A 13,555-nucleotide genomic window follows, 5' to 3' on the forward strand; every position below is an offset into this window, starting at 1 on the left:
CATTTCTGAAATAAAAAAGTATATATCTTCAATTGTTGGGCAAAATCTTACCGCATACATTTTTTTATCCATTATTCCTTAAATAAAAATAACTCAGATTATTCAAATTATTGGATAACGGTCAGAGATGAAATGTCTTTACTTAAATAATCTTTATTTAAATAATTATGTATCTAAGTATTGCTAACAGCGTATAAATATATTTTTTTATCATGCTAGCTATTTTACGATTTTAAATAAGCTTATTTATTCTAAATATTTCGAGATATAATTATAGTAATACTTTTTACGAGTGACTGTCTAACTGTATGAAGTAAAACTTGGCTATTAAAATTCAGTTGTTTTGTGAATATATATACACTAAATTTCTTCAATAGTGACCAGGTATACAAATGATATTTTTATTGTGTATACATTTTCAAATGTTTTTTACAGCGATATGTATCAGAATTATACATATATATATATCTAAATTTCAAATTTATTATCTAGGTTAGATTTGTTTTAGGTTATGTTTTACGTCCAATTGTGTCACTTGTTCGACATTATCTTTATTTAATACTGTATTAATCTTCATGTTTATATTGTACATAATTCTCATGCAATAAAAGGTTTATTATTATTACCATCATTATTATTTTATTAGTGGTTTAATAAAAAATGTTTTTTTTTTAGGATTCTGTTTATAGGTTAAATATAGAATTAAATATAGAGAGTATTCACAAATTGGAGAAGTACAATGAAAATATTATCACTACAAGACTTCGACTCTCCTTCTTTTGATGATGCAGCTGCTGTTGGATTCATAGGGGATACTTTGCATTACTGCAAAATGGAGAACCTATTCGATGAGTTGCAACCTTTCGACAAATATTTGCAAGATTATCCATCAGTTTCACTTGCACCAGATATTCTGGCTACACGTGATACAACACGCACAATTTGTACTGATGACTTATTTATGCCAGTTCACGATAGTATTTTCAAAAAGCTTGCCAGTGTATGGAGAGAAAGAGGCTTGGCTGATGCAATTTGCCTTGCTGCATCTTCAGACCCTGAAGAAATTACTATAGTAGTACATTGGATAGCCACAAGGTATTAAAACAATATTATTAGGGTCAAACAACATTGTATTGTATTGAAAATCTAATATGATAATTTTACTTTCAGACTTAAATGGGTAATAGATTTAATGGATAAAGGAATATATCAAAGAGAAATCTTACCTACAACTGGATTAGGATCAGTTGCAGATATTGTTCACACAAGGGCCTGGGAATCGTCTTTTGTATGAAATCATTATAGTCAACTCCATAGGTTTAATCAATGTATAGTTTGTGTCTAATGTTAGTTTTTAGATCAGATGTCTTTCTTGGCATCCACATTGGGCACGACTAGCAGTAGTCACCAGAGATGATCGTATACGAATCTTCTTCCAAGAGGCATCAGCAGTGCCAATACTAAGACATAGTGCTCAGAAATCAGTTTGCTGTGTAAGCTGGAGACCATACGCTGGCAGGGAATTAGCAGTGGCATGTCACTCAGGGGTTTTAGTTTGGACGATACATTTGGGTGCAGCCAGTAATCCTCCAAGTCATGCAGTGTTATTAAAGCGGAGAAATCATGTACCTGTTACAAGTGTTACGTGGCATCCACAGGGTGATTTACTGGTGTCTTGTTCACCAGCAGATGCCAATATGATTATTTGGGATATTTCTAAGAAGGAAGGAGTTCCATTGAAACGAGTTGGTGGAGGTGGTTTATGTTTTACTCGATGGTCACCTTGTGGTTCTCAACTGTTTGCTGCCACATGCAGAAACGTATTTAGGTATGATGTATTTACCTTGTTTGCATGTAGCTTTACATTATATGTTATTATATTAATTCCTATATTAATCATTATGCACAGAGTGTGGAATACCGGTGTAGCAACACAGTGGCATGCAGAAAAGTGGACAGTACCTAATGGTCGTGTGGCGGCTGCATGTTTTGGTCCAAATTTGACTTTGTTATTTACATCGACTGAAGATCCTGCGACCATCTTTTCTTTACCCTTGCAAGAAAATATTTTTGACGTAAAGAAACCATCCCTGGATGATGCAAAAGTGGCCGTGCCACTGATAGATTTGACGAAAATCAATTTTTCGTCTGATGACGATTATGTTACTGTTGGTGGAAGAGTAGCTGCCATGGAATGGGATCCTACAGGGAGATATCTTGCTATACTTTTCCAGGTATAATTTTCTTTAATATCATAATTATTAATCGTGGAAATCTTGAATCACATATACTAATAATGAACTTTATACTTATTTAGGATAGTCCTTGGATTGCATTAGTTCAAACAAAAGTGGGAAACATATCGCGAATAGTTGAAATTAAACCAGTTTGCCTTATTAAAGGATTTTCTGATGAAGTCCCTAATTGTATGCATTTTTACCAAGACTGTAAAAATTTGTCCCCTGTGACATGTTTAACAATCGCTTGGAGTAGTAGTCGTGTTCAGCATTTTCCTATAGTTGAAAAAGAAAATACTCCCAATATGAACGTAACTTCTTCGTTACTGTCTCATACGTATAATCTCGATTTTAGTTCTACTTATTGCTAATTTGAAATCTAAATTAAAACATTAAAAATACTATCTTTATGTTTTTATACATTTTCTAATATTTGTATATATTGGTATGGACGTAAGACTCTTCAATGCAATTGTTCACTCGAGCTTAAGAAAGTAATAAACTATTTGTACACGAATAGAGCGTTACACTGAATTGTATAATATTCCATAACCATGAGTTTGCTTGTAAAAAAAAAAGGAATCCCATGTTAGACCTTTTAACTTTCTAGCTTCCTAACGTATGGGATATCCAACACAACGGCTCGAGTTCGGTACCTAATTATACGAAGTCACATGCAGAGTGTACGTCTTTCTATTTTTACGTCGCTTGACCGAATGCTGAACCGCCGACACATACGCGCATGAAACGTCCCGCACTATTTCCAATACCCTCTATCCGCAGCTACAACACAAATTAACCGTTCCATCGTTCTAGAAACCCTTCGTCCTAAATATACACTCCTCAAAGTAGCCCATCATTTTTGGTTGACGTTTGATTTATGATCTGACAGAAACGAATTCCACCGATGCAAAGTAAAGGCTAAAATTGTATTTATAAATTATTTATACTCTATTAAATCATAAATTATTATGCACGTCTCATAAATTGTACATGTATATTACATATATTATAATTTCATCCAATAATGATAGAAGTCACTTTCCTTAAACAGCAACGTTCCATTATGTACCGATTAAGCGTTCGTTAAAATACCTATATTTTCCCCCGTTATTCTCTTCTTTTTCTGTTATTGCATCCGTATGGGGTGTACGATCGAAATCCTTTTTCCCGTATATTTATTTTAATGGCAGTCGTACACATGCGGTGACTATGGTACGAACGGAGTTGACAGGTGCCTGAGCAAAAAAGCGTGCCCGACACTGGGCATAGTATGTATAATGTAAGCATAGAGGGCTGGCAGGCCACATGTGCCACTCTATCACTTATCTACCCGGTAATATGACGTATAACCCGACCATAAGATGCAACTGTGACCGCATGTGTGCGTGTGTACGTTTCTGTATGCGTGTGTGCATGCAGGAGTTACGATGCATACGCGTGTGTGTATACAAGGGGGTGAGTAGGAGGATGCATGGAAGAGTGTTTCTGTGTGCGCCCCGCGCCGTAGAAGAAACTGGGAGCACAACAGCTTGTATGAGATAACGTCGTCACGAGAGTCGTTTTGGAATCATAACAATGCATTTTCAGTTAGCCAGTTGATGAATGGAAGGACAATTCGTCATTGCTTACGTGTCCTGTTTTTTACCGAAAAATTAGCTTCAATGGAGTCTGAAAGAATTGTTCCTTGGTATAATAGATGTGAATTAACAATAATATTTGTAACAGTAAAATAATATAGAAATAAACAAGATTCATTTGATATTCGTTAATATTAATTATTATAAATTGTTTTAAAGTTAAATATGTAGGTACGTACATAGATTCAAGACTTTAATGTATGTTTTTATACTGAAAGATTTTGTAAAGTTAGCTTACATTATTATGGAAAAATTAGTTCTGGTTAAAAGTTTGAGAATCACGTTTAATATAGAATTACAAAAAGTAGCAATTGCATTTGTAAAAATTCAACAATTTTGAAGTTAAAGTTTTATTATCCTTTAACTTTAAAGGTATGACAGATACATTAAAAGAAATTTATGTAACAATCAATTTGCATTCATTATTTTATTACGGAAAAAAGATAATATTACTGTTCAGTTTACGATATGTTTTAATGGCATGTTAATTTTATTTAAATAATAAGTTATGTATGCGGGTACGTACATAAATTAAAAAATCTAAAAAGAATACTACTACTACTATTAAAAGATAGTACATATTTAACATATATCCTTCTAAATTCTAGAGTGCCACATTCCTAACATAACACGATTAAATCTCAACTATATAGGATGTAAACAATATTCGTAGCAACATTTTAATGAGTGATAGGGAAGCTGAATTGGAACATAAAATGTCCTATGACGTAATATCCGATCTACCTCTATTTTCTAATAATAATGCCTTTAAGTTATTATACCTACCTATATGTCAAACTAGCAATAAGAGGATTTTATAATTTTGCAATACATTCAAGAATAGCAACAGAGCAAAAAAGTTTTAATACATATTGTATCTTTTACGGTTTAATTTTTGTAAAGCTTTAAGAATCCGCGAACCATTTCCTGTAAACATATCGGATTTTGTTCAACATCCGTTGCTGCTTTTCAATGTATTTATAAAATTGCATAATCCTCCGACTGTTAGTTTAATATAGAGACATGTTAACTTTAAGGCATTATTATTATCATTGATATTGACATTATGTTCAATAGTATATTTTGTTTTCCTTTAAGTTTCTCTACCACCCTTTAAAATATTGCTACGTGTATTGCTTACGCCCTATATGCATGTTCATCTCAAATTCTACTTGTTATCGCCATTAGCCTTTGGAACATACTGCGTTACGAGTCAAAGACCGCTAATTCGGCGAGGATCTCCAAAACAAGTTAGGGGTACCCAATAAAACTGAAAGACATCAAGTGCATTCGCGTGAAAGTCTGAAAGACATCACGTACGTGAGGAGGAAAACGGGGAGGCCGGGTGAAATAATAGTAGGCTGTAATAGGAGGAAGGAGTGAACGACTTGCCCTCATGTGTGCTCGCGAAGAAGCTGTTGTTAATAAGTGACGCGTGTGCGGCAGCTGGTTTTACGTTTTTTGCCCCTGCACCCGATTCTCGGGGTTCGACCGACGAAAGATCAGCCTAAGCACCCCCTTCTCCCCCTTTCTGTCTCTCTCTTCGTTCACTGCACCTCGACTGGGGAATATTCCTACAAAGTGTCAAAGGGATGCCGATGCCCATTACCAACTTGACTACTGCAAATTAATTGTTCTCAACTACTTAACTATCCCATTCCTTGTATTTCACTAATGCTAAAGTAGTAGAAGCAGTGAAGTTGAATCTCCATAAAAACGTTCAAGATCGTTCACAGACGTTACCTGAATCATATCAATTAAAGAATATGTGTCCAGGCCATGAAAAGGGAACATCAGTGACGCAATCCCCTCCGTTAGGGGCAGCATTACCCTCTGAAATAATCCAACATAATCGTTCCAGGAATCTATGCACAGGCAAGAGAAAAAAAAAAAGAAAAGAAAACGACGACCACGAGTTGGAAAGGAGAGGCACGAAAAAGGGAGAAGACAGACGTGCGCGCAGATGCGTGCCCCTGCCACCCTGATATGCGGCAGCCAGAGGACTGAAGGAACGTAGAGGCAAGTGCACCGATGATGCACAAGTGCCTCGAAGCGCATCTCTTGTCGAAGGGGAACGAAGCAGCCACGCGAGTGGGCGGCGCGTACCCTTCTCGAAGGCTTCTTCCCTTGTGCCTTGGGAAGGGTGGAGGGGACTCTCCGCTCGTTGTCGCGTTGTCTACTGGAAAAACGCGACGATGTCTTGTCCTGGCTGATAGTCTTCGTGGAGACGCGGGAACGGGTGTGCTTGCCAGGGCTATCCTCTTATCTCGGGGTCAGTTACATTGCAGCATCGTGGTCGGTCGGCCACCCTATTTCTTTCTTGGCCTCGTTGTGATTAAGATCGTGAGCGCGCGTGCCACGCGGACCTGGACCCTCAGAAAAGTGATAAGTTTATCGGACTGATACTGCTTGGAGATTTTATGGACAATTATACCAGTGGATTGTTTGAGTGACGCTAACCCGTAAGTGAGAAGTGATTGAACAGTTAAATTGTATAGCGGTTTTCTCGCTATACGCTCACCGTTACCGCTATTTACCGCATTTTGTGGAATTATTGTTTCGTTTTTTAGGGTTAGCCTATAATAAGACCAACGTGAGTTAGCAGTTAAAAGTGCCTTTAATACAGTATAAATTCGTTCTTAATAACGAATCGTGAGATTATAGCGAGTAAAGATTGTATTTTGTTTCTCTATTAATTCCTTAGGAAATCCAAAATGGACTGACGGTGTGTTCTAAATTTTTGAATGGAAGTTGAGATTTTTTAGACCATTCTATCCCTTTTATAAATTGTGTATTGTTTTATTTTATTAGTACAATCAGTGGGATTGGTGAAGCACCAGATAGCTCATTTTACAAAACTCAAAAAATGTTTAAAATATTATTTTATAAAATTCATGAAGCTCTAATAGCTTGTTGTTCTTAACAATGTTAACAATTTTTTCAAGTTCAGTGACCCTATTAACACCTTATCATTATCGTCGTAATTGGTACAACATAACTATACCTGTATCAAAGGAAAAGGAAAACTTAGATTGCTAGATAAATACTCAGTTTTTCTAATGCAAGAGATTAAAACTATATCATATCACTATGAAACATCACAGCCCTTTGGTACCTGTGTGCTCATCACAATTCCTTTAGCATCTACTAAATACCAAATCCTCTTATAACTGCTTCCAGGTTACTACCTTATCCCGCCAACATGCACCTTGAGGACTATCACTCAGACAAGAACGAGGAGGATTTCCAGCGTGTGTCTAGAAACATCAAGCAAGAAGACTTCAATTCCTTATACCTTGGACCGCTTTCCTCAATAAACACCAACACTCAACAAGCATGTTGGACGACATCTCATACAGATATCGTCTCATCCCCCATTCTGCCTAATAACTCTAGTCCTCGAGAGTATTCCGATTGGGAGCAACTCACAACCGCCTTTCAGTATCCCTGCCAACAATACTCTGCTACGGACAGGTCACCAGGAAGCACAGGAAGCGAGGCTACCACACCAACATGGAATACTCTATCAGAGTGCTCCAATGGCCAACGATTGCCCTCGGTTGGCTCAGCGTTCTCCTTCTCGCGCAGTTTCTGCAACACTGTTTATCCAGAGTACCAGAGTTATCAAGACTATCAAGAGTACCAGGATGACACGACAGTGTCCTTACCTCTTATCCTGCACTCTCAGACAGAGGATCAAACGTTCACCGGACCAATGCAGACCGCTACGGACGAGTTTGATCTCAGTTTGATAAGAGGCGACCCCACCTCGCTATTGGGCAACGTGGACTCCCCATTGTCGTCTTCTTCGACCTACCTAGAGGAATTGCAGGATCCGTTCTCCAATTTAAGTGGATCTTGTTACGCAATTGGACACTTGGTTTCCGGGCAACAGTCGTCGGTTTCAACGATGACCTTCTTTAATGACGCTGGATTGGGCGAAGGCTTTGGAAACCAGGTTGTTCTTCCAAGGAATGAAGGCCTATTGCTAGCTGACCGACGTGTCCCTGTGTCGACGTCTACATCGGAGATGGAGAAACGAAGTAAATCTTATGGTGAGTTTGGAGAATTTATCTTTCGTTGAAGGGAAAGTTGTATTGGACCGAGCTTATTGTGTTTAGTCGGTAAGAATAAATAGGGCTATTTATTGTACTTTGACCAATATATCGTCAATACTGACATAAATAACAAGAAATTGAACTACAGTAAAACCTCAGCTAATCTAGTGTCAAGTACTCGTAATCTCTTTTATCACAGTCAATAAAAGACCAGTCAACATCGGTTGAAACTTGAGTTATAAATTAATTCAGTAGCAGACTGAAAATGATAAAATTAATCATTAGGAGTGCTTCAAGTTTTAGGCGTGAAGTTAGTTAATCGATTTTTTCATTTTTAAACAATGTTTCATGCATTACATAATAACGTGGTATTAGAAAAACAAAATAATTCTTTATAAGATTTGAAAGTTGATATTCCTAATTGCCAGGGGCAGACTGGTCATATAAGTTAATCGGTGTAATCACTGGTAGGCCGATCGAGTTTTTGACCAAATTTTTTGTTAACAGTTTCAGAAAGATATTTTATGTAATAAATTATCAAAGTTATGTAGGTATGTGAAGATATATAAAATTTTCTAAAGTTGACGTAATGTACATATGTAATAGTATTCTAATATTATTCGTGAAATCAAAATTATTAAAATTATATCGAGTTTAAACAAAAAAATGTATGAATTTATTTACTACCAAAACGATTGATACTAAGTTTAAATTTAAAATTCTGTGGTTGTAAGGCAAAATGATTCATGTTGCATTTTCAAAAAATTCGAGTTAAGGCCTTAATTGACGTCTATAATATAGAATTTGTATTTTTAGATAGTAGAAAGGGCATTAAAAAATTTATCATTTAAAAATAAGGGTTCGAGCAGACATAAGTCTATACTATAATACTGAAATTGAAAACTTTAAAAACACCAGTGTTTCGAAAACAAAAACATATCATATAAAAATCACTGGGCCGGACTCAATTTGCCAGTCTGTCCCTGATAATTGCAAATCATAAGTATCATTGTACCATCTGGAAACTGTTTAAATTTCAATGAAAGATTACCTGTAAATTTACTGTCCGAAGCTACTGTCTTCGAGGCAATTAATCATCAAGCTAATACATAATCTATTTCGAGTTGAATTTTATTTAGAAAAACAATCTTCTTACTCGTGACGCACCTCTTATAAACAATCAGGATTTGCTTACACCTAGTAGCCCTAACAACTTAAAGTACTGACGTTGTTTAAAAAAAACGAGATAAATAAATACGAAGACGAAATTAAGGAAGCATACAAACTACTCCCTCGAGTGGCATCCTCGAGCGCCACTTGCAGACACACTTTCTTCTAACAAGCATCCTCTTGTTTATCAAGCGTCTCAGATGCATGATGACACGTTCGTTTTCTCCAGATTGTTCAACAACTGACGATAGTCTGACCTCCACTTATCAGTGCCGATGGATAGATTGTGGTTGCGCCTTCGCTGAACAGGAAGGTCTGGTTCGCCATATCGAGAGACGTCACGTCGAATCCTCCTCATCGAACTCGCATGGACACGGAAGGCGAGTTCAAAGGGACAGGGACAAGGACAAGGAAAAGGATAAAGAGACCGAGGGTTTAGGAAGCACCGGAAATGGTCAAGACGAATTTGCTTGCCTCTGGCAGGGATGTCCTCGAGCTAGACCTTTTAACGCTAGATACAAGTTGCTGATACATATGAGAGTGCATAGCGGGGAAAAACCGAATAAGTGTCCGGTGGGTAGAATAGTAATTGCATCCCATGTTTTTTTTTTGCCATTTTACAAACTGAGTTGATACAGAAATACATATTGCGTAAATATGGATATATTGTTGCATTTACTTTGTGGTTTAGTTTATATAACTGTAACATGTAGTAAATTATATAAAAGTATGTACTATATAAGTATTGTTCAATTTATTGTATTATGTGTATACATATAATTCATTTCTACGATATATTATTATATTTGAGGGTTGTTTCTCAACAGATGCTTGAAAATGTTATTAGACTATATAATTTACTCTATTATTATCATATTCTATCAAGTAATTTTTATTATATCCTGTCTCTTAAAATATCATATTTAAATAAGAGTCGTATCGGCAATATTTGTGTTGTATAAGAGCGTAATATAATTAACATTTAAATGAAGGTTTATTTTATCTTACAATATAAGTTTTTTTATATGTATTCTAAAGAAAAGTTTTACTTTGAAATATGATTTCATTATTTGGATGTAGTACTTTATTTTTTTTAATAATGTAACATAATAATAAATTAAACTTTCATAATTTCTGATTTAGCTTTTTTCAGTAAACGGTGGCTATTTTATTTGAATAGAAAAAAAAAACAAAAAATAAAACATTTGAATATTGTATTGTATGCACAATTCTTCTAATTTGCATTTTTTGTTTAAAATATTCTTGCATACCAAGTAACGATTGACAAGTAATGTGATATTTTTAAATTGGGTGACTCAGTGTGTGTAAATTAAATTAATTGTAATATCCCATAAAGGCTAATTTTTTAATAAGTACTAAAACCTAATTTAATTTCTTGTTTATATGACTAATTATATTTTCTAAATTTTTACAGTTCACTGGATGCAAGAAGGCGTTCTCTAGACTAGAAAATTTAAAGATCCATCAAAGATCTCACACAGGGGAAAGACCTTACGCGTGTCAGCATCGGGGATGCTCCAAAGCATTTAGCAACAGCAGTGATCGAGCGAAACATCAAAGAACTCACTATGATACTGTATGTTCCATTTTTTATTTTATTTTTTAAACTAACACAATTGACCCTTAAAGAAACATTTGCTTAATACGATTCCATTTCTCGGCTCGATAATATGGAAAAATTGAATTGCGAACTTTCTTCGCGTTTTGCAAATGCGTCACTTAGTTACAACTTATCGTCTTAGTTTCGTCATTTCTTATGCGACTGACGTAGTTGTACGTGACTCACAAGTATCACAAATTTTGGAAGGTGTTGGCTTAACAGTATTTTTTGTGTATAATACGTAATATCATGATATCACCGTACACTTTGAATTATTTGTATTATAATTTTCTTCACCTGTACTCCATAAATATATTTTCAATACTTCTATATCGTAAACGTGGATCATTTATTTCTAACACGTTTTAATTAGGATAAAAATCTAAAAGAATTCATGTACATAGTTTCTTTTAAACGTTCTATAGAAAGATTATAACACATTTTTAAGTTTAAGTTTTATAAGTTTTCGAAGAGCTTTAAAATTTAAAAACCTTTAAAATTATCTCGGACAAAATTGACTTGTACTTGCGGGGCAAAGCTTATTAATATTAAATAACATCAATTGGAAAATTTAATTTACAAATTACTTTATGACAGAAAATTAAGTACGGACCATTATTTAACTTTACATAAAAGTATTCATTTACCAAAAAGATATCCAAAATTCAATTACTATAATTTACCGTATCTATTATTCTATCATTTTGCTGTAACGCCTAGTTCTTATACTACTTCTTTAATTTATTTTAAATAGTATTTTTGAATTAATGCATCTACAGTTATACCTTTTTGAAATCTCTATTTAAATAATTGTCTACGTGTTTTTTATCATTGTTTTACTTTATATGTTTTCAGAAACCGTATGCGTGTCAGGTGTCCGGTTGCGGCAAACGGTATACAGATCCATCTAGCCTCAGGAAACACGTAAAAAATCATTCGGAGCCAACAACACCACTGTCCACCTTATCACTGACGTCAGAAAACAAAACCTCTACAAGCATTCCTATCAACCCAACTAACGTACCACGGCACGATGCAATATCTGCCACTTCCAAACAGCAACAACAGCAACAGACGCAAACGACGGCAATCACCTTTGCAGAGGAATCGAATTATCGATCATATAAGACTTCTGAGTCTTACGTGGACGAGGACGCAGACCTGTTTCAAACAAATCTGTGTCAGGTCGATAGGATTTCCATGAACCTTGAAAGCAATCAGGAGTATGTCCCCATTGAATCTGTGAAGCGTTTTCTCATCGATGATGTCAGCAGCACACACGTGAATGGTACAGGTAAGGAAAACAGTATATTCAAATAAGTAGCGTTCCCAAAATGACAGAAATTTCTTAAAAAATGTTTTGAAGATTGTGGTACCGGTTTGGTTCGCTTCATCAAAAATTTTACATTATTTTATATATAAGCTACTTACAAATATTGAAAATATCTAAAGAAATAGGTTAAATAATTTTAGAATTTAGAAGTTCTCAAATGTTGAAAACTTAAAAGAGTTGCGAACAGTATGGTGAAGCTGATCGAGATCAGTAAAACGTTTTAATAACTTTAAATATATAGCAACAATCTATTAAAAATACTCTTGATTACATTGCTAGTTAGCTTACTTTTGAATTCATGTATAATGTTGTTTAATATTTAATATTTATTATAATAATGTCAACAGCTACAAGACTATTTATTTCCTTAAAAGTTTCATGAAGTATTAAAGTGTTATTTTCTTTTTCTACACATGTTCCCTAAAAACCTATTTAGAAGACATCACCAAAATAGCTTGAATTATTTTCTGTAAACTTGAATTCCTCTGTTTCTCCTTTATTACTATGACTTATGTCTGTAACAACTGTAATACAATGAGAAACTTCAATTTTAATTTTCGAAAGATAAACAGAGTACCTTTATTTCATCAATGATGGGTCTTCCAATGTAGACCCACAATTTTAAATGCAACTTAAACGAAATTCATTTTTTCTAATATTATTTCTATCCAAAACTTTTATAAAAGTAACAGTTATACAATCTCGAAGAATGTTCAGTATCGATCTTCTAGATATAGGTACCCAAAATATCTTAATCCCACCATTGCTCGACTTCTTCCAAGACGTAGCCCATGGCTATAAGCTCATGCACACCATTTACAAAAAAAAGCCATCCAAAGTTACTCCCCATATAGGAATACGTTATTGTCAAGCAGTCGCGCGTGCTGACCCTTTTTCTGTATTGGTGAATGATCGCACCGTAACGACGCCGATGAGTGTACACTGCTCTCGGTCCTCCATGCTTAATCTCAGAGGAGGTTCGCCGCTTTATGCTTTTACCCCACACCGAGTCTTAAAATAATATTCCTGACTTTTTTGGCGGGGAGCACACGCACGTACGCACGCGCCAAAACAGACGACGTGCTTAACACGTGCGACACACGCGTGCCCTTTTAAATTCCAACCATCGAGGCCGCGATTTTCATGAGAATAAAAATACGATTAATCGTCTTAGGTCTAAGAGGAACCAGCGCACCTGCAACATGACCGTTTTCTGTTACAGGATACTGCGCGGAGGACGATGTAACCGACTTTCAGGAGCTCGGCTCCGACATCGAGCAACAGTTCCTCGAGCTGAGTAATTTAGACGATGTAGTGTTCATCGATGGTTAATATGAAAGCTTTATGCTTATACAAATTATGGGGAACTTCATGGAGCAACACATGCCATACTTCCAAAGACTTGTTTTTCATTTTTATATTCAATTTTATATATCGCTGTTACACTTGATGGAATCATATATATTTTTGTACATAGGCACTTGTATATATTATAA

General features: G+C 35.3%; 2 protein-coding genes and 1 long non-coding RNA gene across 4 annotated transcripts; 2 read left to right on the plus strand and 1 right to left on the minus strand.

Annotated features, from left to right (window-relative positions):
- Positions 1 to 515: 515 nt before the first annotated feature.
- Positions 516 to 1,297, plus strand: LOC143188824 (uncharacterized). The gene is made up of 3 exons (XM_076393291.1): positions 516 to 611; positions 676 to 1,095; positions 1,171 to 1,297. Exons 2-3 carry the CDS (start codon positions 740 to 742, stop codon positions 1,292 to 1,294), a joined length of 480 nt encoding a protein of 159 aa, XP_076249406.1. The 5' UTR covers positions 516 to 611; positions 676 to 739; the 3' UTR covers positions 1,295 to 1,297.
- On the minus strand, positions 917 to 2,351 carry LOC143188825 (uncharacterized). The gene is made up of 4 exons (XR_013003575.1): positions 2,303 to 2,351; positions 1,963 to 2,202; positions 1,227 to 1,460; positions 917 to 1,055 (listed from the first exon to the last, which is right to left on the minus strand). It is a non-coding gene; the product is annotated as an uncharacterized LOC143188825 (long non-coding RNA).
- LOC143188823 (uncharacterized) lies at positions 2,216 to 13,433 on the plus strand. Of its 2 annotated transcripts, none has more exons than XM_076393290.1 (6): positions 2,216 to 2,234; positions 7,058 to 7,932; positions 9,335 to 9,678; positions 10,541 to 10,702; positions 11,582 to 12,020; positions 13,282 to 13,433. In XM_076393290.1, the coding sequence occupies exons 2-6, from the start codon at positions 7,080 to 7,082 to the stop codon at positions 13,389 to 13,391; spliced, it is 1,908 nt and encodes a 635-aa protein (XP_076249405.1). In that variant the 5' UTR covers positions 2,216 to 2,234; positions 7,058 to 7,079; the 3' UTR covers positions 13,392 to 13,433. The 2 variants fall into 2 exon arrangements, with proteins under 2 accessions (XP_076249405.1, XP_076249404.1); XM_076393289.1 differs by lacking the exon at positions 2,216 to 2,234 and adding an exon at positions 6,067 to 6,149.
- The last annotated feature ends 122 nt before the right edge of the window (positions 13,434 to 13,555 follow it).

Source organism: Calliopsis andreniformis, chromosome 3 (assembly GCF_051401765.1).
Source record: "Calliopsis andreniformis isolate RMS-2024a chromosome 3, iyCalAndr_principal, whole genome shotgun sequence".
In the NCBI taxonomy this organism is placed as follows: Eukaryota; Metazoa; Arthropoda; class Insecta; order Hymenoptera; family Andrenidae; genus Calliopsis; species Calliopsis andreniformis.

Coding starts and splice junctions, on each gene's coding strand:
- LOC143188824 (XM_076393291.1), top strand. CDS start 740: ATGAAAATATTATCACTACAAGACTTCGACTCTCCTTCTTTTGATGAT. Junction 1,096..1,170: donor GTACATTGGATAGCCACAAG/GTATTAAAACAA, acceptor TTTTACTTTCAG/ACTTAAATGGGTAATAGATT.
- LOC143188823 (XM_076393290.1), top strand. CDS start 7,080: ATGCACCTTGAGGACTATCACTCAGACAAGAACGAGGAGGATTTCCAG. Junction 7,933..9,334: donor GAAACGAAGTAAATCTTATG/GTGAGTTTGGAG, acceptor CGTTTTCTCCAG/ATTGTTCAACAACTGACGAT. Junction 12,021..13,281: donor CACACACGTGAATGGTACAG/GTAAGGAAAACA, acceptor TTTCTGTTACAG/GATACTGCGCGGAGGACGAT.